This window comes from Agrilus planipennis, unplaced genomic scaffold (assembly GCF_000699045.2).
Source record: "Agrilus planipennis isolate EAB-ADULT unplaced genomic scaffold, Apla_2.0 scaffold294, whole genome shotgun sequence".
Taxonomy (NCBI): Eukaryota; Metazoa; Arthropoda; class Insecta; order Coleoptera; family Buprestidae; genus Agrilus; species Agrilus planipennis.
The window spans coordinates 118,061-124,974 of NW_020439100.1; the positions used below are offsets into that span (position 1 = coordinate 118,061).

The 6,914-nt window shown below is 34.2% G+C and overlaps 1 protein-coding gene across 1 annotated transcript in view; it reads left to right on the forward strand.

The window, feature by feature from the left end:
- LOC108740774 overlaps positions 1-6,213 on the forward strand; it is a 7,713-nt gene extending 1,500 nt beyond the window's left edge. The window contains exons 2-4 of the mRNA XM_018475237.1: positions 1,059-1,159; positions 3,947-4,111; positions 5,970-6,213. Coding sequence (XP_018330739.1) covers positions 1,059-1,159; positions 3,947-4,111; positions 5,970-6,138 — 435 coding nt within the window. The 3' untranslated portion in view covers positions 6,139-6,213. The remainder of the gene's footprint in view (positions 1-1,058; positions 1,160-3,946; positions 4,112-5,969) is intronic.
- Positions 6,214-6,914: the final 701 nt, after the last annotated feature.

Below are 6,914 nucleotides of genomic sequence, written 5' to 3' on the forward strand. Positions count from 1 at the left end.
TCTTTGCAATATAATTTAGAAGTTTTAGAAATTTAAATAAACGATAAAACAGAAATGTTGATTTACAGTAGAATCCGCTTATAATGGGAAGGGAAATGATAAACACGTCATATAAAGCATAGTCTTAGAAAATAAACAACTTTCTATTTTGGTTAGTTATTTAGTTTAATAGAGAGAAAAACAACAAATTATATATATTTATTAAAAGAAATAGAAAAATAACAATGAATTGTAATATCAATATACATAAGAGGGGTCAGAAAAATGAGCGAAGATATTATTATTAATCATTTGGGTCACTATAGCCGGATATGATTTTTTGAGAATCAGTTATAATAAATGATATCTCATTTTAAACGGAGTCACTATATCCAAACTTTCCTATTGAGAATTTAATATGAAAACCAAACTTAAAACTGCAATTACTTCATATTAAGCGGTTGGTCAATAAAGGCGGAGTTATAATAAACGAATTCCACTGTACCTGAAGAATTATCTTAACAAAAGTTTGCATCTAGTTCCTAAATTCCACTTTTTCTTAATTCTTTTTACATTGAATATTCAAATCGTCATATCATATCAACATTTCAGACATTCAAATAGTTTAAATAATTAAATATTTCATTGAATATTTAGCGTATATTTGCCCATTTCTCTGGATCACTTTTTCCGGTTGGTCATTTTTCCAGCAATCAAATTCCGGGGACCTTTTTTTCCGGCAAGCTTTGTGTTGGTAACAGTTCCCTCCATTTCCCCAGTTTTATATGTACCTATCGGTAAAATTCGTGCTGGTGAATTTCCCGTCCGGAATTATTTACTGCCGGAAAAACGACTATCCGAAGAAGTCGATGCGGAAAATTTACCAGCAATCTACATTTAGATATTCAAATATTTGATTTATTGGATATTTGGTTGTTCAAATGTTTAGAAATATTTAAATATCCGATAATTCGTATATTCAAATCCAATTGTGAACAAATATTTGAATATACGGAGAATTCCTATCTCCAGTTTAAAATTAAAGTACCATTTAACTAAAACTACAAATTCTTTTTCAGATTTTGATATGTCTGCTTTTTACACTTGTTGCAAGTAAACCACAAAACAACCTTGATCCATTACAATTCGAAAGAGAATTGGAACAAAATAGAAATGCCAGGTAAGATGTGCTTCTTCTCATTGACATTATTGGGTTTTATATTTATCACAAAATTTGTTTCAAACCTCAGTCAATTTTCATGAAATAATGCTTACACAATAACATGTACTTTAAAGGTTTCTCAAAATGTTGCCTCACGGATCCCACATCAACATCTTTAATCTAACTGCAGATCTTCTTTTATTTTTCTTGAGTCCTCACCTCTATTTAGTTCTTTACTCAATTGTTATCTCTCTTAATTTTCTAACTCCTTCCTAGTCATATCTACTTTTCCTACCCATACTTAGCCCCCTTTTCCTCTGTATTCTCTTCCTTAAAACTTTATCTCTACCTTTTCCAATTTATCTGGGTATAATATTTATGCACATGTAACAACCACTTTAAATATTTTTTATGTATAAATTATCTACCTGCCTTTTTTCTGCCCAAATCTATACCTTTCGGTACCGTAAAATACTTATTATTCTTTTTATTACCATGTTAAATAACATCAACCTCCTTTCCCAGTCATCCCTGCGTCGCATCTGTCTGAAACCCCACAACCTTCTCTTCAATTATACTTATGCATGTGTATTTCAACTTTACTGTTTTTTCTCGTGATAAATACGAATATTTTTTAATCCTTTCTATCATTGTTCCTTTCAATCTTATCTTTTTTTCCTTCCCTTCATGCTCCAACTTTCCCAAATTCCATCACCTTAGTTTTCTCATTGTTCAGTTCGAATCCTTTGTTTCTAATATTCTTACCATTTCTACTACGCCTTTGAAACTTGTTGCTCTCATCCGCATATACTACTGTTCATATTTCTTTCATATCCCTGTCACCATCCCCCTTCCCTTATTTTACTCATCTCACTTTCTATATCACTCAGATATACGACGTTAAATAACTATGTGCTTAGCTTACATCCCTGCCTACTCCTTTTACGTACACATAATTTCCTCGATTCTTTACCACTTATTTTATTAATTACATTATTTACTAATTTTCTAAGGACTAAACGGCGAAAGAAATCCTTTGAAATACGTATTTTTATTAACCAAATTGACGTAATTTTCTTCTGAAGGTTTATTCTTTTCGAAAACACATCGTTAAGTTTATCTATTGTGGCACTTATTATAACAAACACCAATTTACGAAATAACGCAATTAGACATCATTTAGATATTTTAAATATATAGACAAGCAAGAAAAAGAAAATCTAGTGTAGTTGTAAGTCATCATGATAAGTTGGTTTTGATTTTTATCAATCATTATCTAATATTCAAGACCTACTGGAAATAAAAATTCGTTTTTAATGATCATAACCTATGGATACCATGTAATATGTAGATATAAGAACCAGAAGCATTTGAATACTTACAGAAATTCTTCAATGTATCTGTTAATAAAAATATACAATTTTAGTTTTTCTCTATTAAACTAAATAACTAACCAAAATAGAAAGTTGTTTATTTTCTAAGACTATGATTTGTATGACGCCCACATAGTTTGACGTGTTTGTCATTTTCCTATGATGTCATTATAAGCGGATTTTACTGTATATTAGCCACAGAAGCTTAATCTTATATAAGTAGGTGTTTGAGTTATCCCGAGTTTTGAATATCTACATATTTGAATTTTGAATAATTTTGGATATTTAAAATTTTGAACGTTTATCTATTTGGATATTTCAATATTGGAATATATGAACATTCAAACTTCGAATATTTTCAAAGTACAGTAGAATCCGCTTATAATGACATCGAAGGGAAATGACAAATACGTCATACTAAGCGGGGCGTCATACAAAGCATAGTCTTAGAAAATAAACAACTTTCTATTTTGGTTAGTTATTTAGTTTAATAGAGAGAAAAACTACANTTTCTTCTAAATTCTTCAAACTCGAATTCCCCTATTTATGTAACTCTAGATTTAAGTGTGGTTTTTCCATTATGAATTGTTTCTTTGATTCGAATTTCCATTAATATTTTTTGGAACAATCAGCTGCAGCGATAATCATAAACGTAAATAACTAAATAGGATATTGATTGATAATGATTTCTGTTTGTCAATATTTATCGTGCGATTGTTAGGGTTAACAATGGGTTTAACAATAGTACTACCAAAGTGATAACAAGGAAAGGAAAATTAAAATGTTTAAAAGTAAAGCAGAAATTTTCCATAACTTGAATTTTCTCTAACTCAAACATAATTAGATACATGAAATAATTCGAAGTGGTCTGTATTCTGTCGAAACTGCCAGACGCCCAACTTTTACCTGCTGTCTTAACAATGCGTTTTAGAAAATACAACAAATGGCGCAGTGAACGCCATCTGTAGCACGATGCTACATTTTAGGATTACGTATGCTCCAACAAGGTCCACTTGTGTGGATATCTACTTGCTGAAAACGAATCCCGGTGTAACCAACCTCAACATCACGTTGAGATTGGTTCTGTCGGAGATGCCTACGACGCGCTGATGAGATCCAAAAAGATCGAAATCGCGATCCGCGTCTGGCAGTTTCGACAGAATACAGACCACTTCGAATTATTTCATCCGATTAAGTTAACGTGCCTATCACGTTGAGGTTAGTTACGGACCTTGTTGGAGCATACGTAATCCTAAAATGTAGCATCGTGCTACAGATGGCGTTCACTGCGCCATTTGTAGTATTTTCTATAATTAGATACATTTTATAAGATTCCACTTACTGAAATTTGACCATATTTTATAGATCAAATCATCAATAACATTTACATAGTGACTTGTTATGTTGAATTAATTCGTTAACAAATTTTCAGGTATCAGTTCAACAATGATGTCGACGATCAAATTCAGGATTTAACACAGTCACGCCAAGAAACCCGCGAAGGTCTAAAAGTAACTGGAAAATACTCTTACAGTGACGGGTTCGTTAAAAGAACGGTATTCTATGAAGCTGATGACAAGGGATATCGTGTAACTGCGTAAGTTATTCTCAATAAATTAATAAATAGGTATACAGGATAAGATTGTCACATATGTATAAACAGTTGTAATAACCGAGACGAAAATGAATCTCCATGCATTTGCGACGAAAAACACAAAGGTAACAAGTAAGGTAATAGTAATGGGTAGAAAAGCAACAATCAAAGTAGTGGTTGGCAATTTTCCACAAAATATTCAACTGAAGCAGCATTCTGAGTTAGTTAAAGTCGTTTTATGATTAAGGATATCTCCTTATCAAAATAAGCCCATGTGCTAGGCACTCATACCCAATAGAACAAAAGTTCTTGGTCAGTGATCTTTAGAAATCGTCAGACACTTTGGATCCCATCAAACCGTCGTAGACTCTTGGGTTTTTTATTCCCATGAGCTACCGATGTTGGTAGGTGGGCAGTCCTTCCGGATGACGCCGGTGAATACGGAGAAAAACCCGCTCCAGCATCTTTTTAAAAATCGTGAGTCGGTGGGTGGAGTTAGTAATGAGAAAAATGAGACTGACAAAATTAAAACACAAAATAGTGAATATTATTGGCTCAGCATTTTTGTCTAAGTGACCAAAGGAAACCACAGAAAAACATAGACCAGAGCAGATGGACCCGGAATTTAACCGGCGTCCTCTCGAATACTAACCGAGTAGAAAATGATTTCGATTGGGATACGAATCGGATTGGATATCCCATCTAACCTAGTAGGGCTGAAACAGAAAATTTTCAGATGATCGCCAATTTGAGCGTGGCGCTGTACGGGTGCGAAACATGGACGGTGGGCGCTGCGGAAAAGAAAAGGTTAGAAACGTTCGAAATGCGGAGTTACAGGCGAATGTTGAGGATATCGCGGATAGAGAAGGTTAGAAATGAAAAGGTATTAGAAAGAATAGGAGAACAGAGGACTCTATGGAAGTCAATAAAAAAATAGGCGAGATAGCTTGGTAGGACACCCTTTCAGGCATGAAGGTCCAGACTTAGGACTGATGACCTTATGAAGATGACCGGATCGGATCATGTATGTAACGCCTCAAATGCTTCGATTAGAATAGGGCCCAGATAGGAATACCCTGTATGATTTTGAACAGGTTAATCTATAAGGGGCAGATTGATGTACTTTGTAGTATCCTGGCTAGAGAAATCTATAAGAGGCAAATAGAGATGGATTGATGTAAACACAATTCTCATTAGAATAACCTAAGTGGAACGTATTGTAAGGTCCGACCAGTTTCACCTACATATACAGTGCAAATCAGGGTATCACAGGGTTTGTAATAGGATTTTGATTTGCAATGTATAATTTGACCTTAAACTTGAACGGGTTCCATATACTATTTTAATAGGGCGGTCAAGTCAGGACTGCATCGCGATAAGGTAGGAATCTCCTAATAGATCAAGACCATATACGAATAGGCAAGGATTTTCGTAATAGGGAACTTCTCTCACTACCTTACAGGGGCTAATTATGGATATCGTAAAGCGACTTCCGTACTGATCCCACCGGATGTTTGCTAGGGTTACCTTTTTTCATTTCTGCTCGGGTATGCAATGGTTTAAACCTCTAGTCCCAAGTTGACCAATTAACTTGCTGGTTTTAAATTTCAACTACAGACAGCGTGATGAACGCAACCTGTGGGTACGGCGTGGTGATGGGATCTAAAGAGATCGAAATCACGATCCATGTCTGACGGTTTCAACAGATTACTAACCAAGAGCTTTTGCTTTGTTGTAGTGTATCTTAAAAGTTTCAAAAACGAAAATTGTTGATAGTTCCATATTTACCAGCATATTCTTTTCTATTTATAGTAGTTTTCTTAATTTGCATTAAAAATCCTAACACTCGTGTATTCTTTAGGACGGAATCAGTACCACTGGGTAATGGTCCTCAATTTAATCCATCTGGTACAGCCTCTGTAAGTATGGCCCAGCACGGGAAAAGCTTAAGCTACAGGGTGGTTGGTGTTCCACACGAAGGGCCCGTAGTAAAGCACGTCGACAGCGAGAAGGTGCACAGAAACAATTAGCTAACGACTGATTAATTTTAAGTTAATTTAGGTTCATAATTATGGATTCATTATTAATTAAAATCATAAAATTACTTCGGTGTTTTTTATTTTTAAATTGTCTACTCCCACATTAGAAAAAAATCTAATCTAATTTGCTATGACCATCATTGTACAAAAAACTTGGGTCGATACTGAAATGAAATCGGAAAGATCAATTGGAAACTGGGGAGTTTCATCTCAAACTTCTTTAATTTCATGATGTAATTCTCACATTCATTATTTTTTGTTGTTGGCATTTTCCCAATTTTAAGACTTATTTCTCTTGTTAACCTAAATGAGGATGTAATTAATGTTGTTTTTTTTTTAATTATATGAACTAAATATGAGGTCGCAACCGAATATTCTACCGAATACCCTATAGTAGAAATACAGCCGAATTGACCGAATACCGAATAATTAATCGGTTTCATTCACATCACCAAGGAATATACACATTTAATGAAATCAGTATTTGACGAAAAAAACAACTTTTATGATTATAACCAACCATCCAAGACTGGTTAGACACGCACTTCCTCTTCCATAGCACCCTCCTCTGCCCTCCTACTCTTTCTAATGCCACCTCATTTTTAACCTTCTCTATCCACGGTATCCTCACGATTTTTACCCGTCCAGGACCGTACTCTAAACATACTTTTGACCAATCTTTTTTGAATTTCTAAGTTAACCGTTCGCAAGCATACAACTGACTTCTCTTTATTAAAGGCAACTCTATCCTGCATTATCCTGTTTTA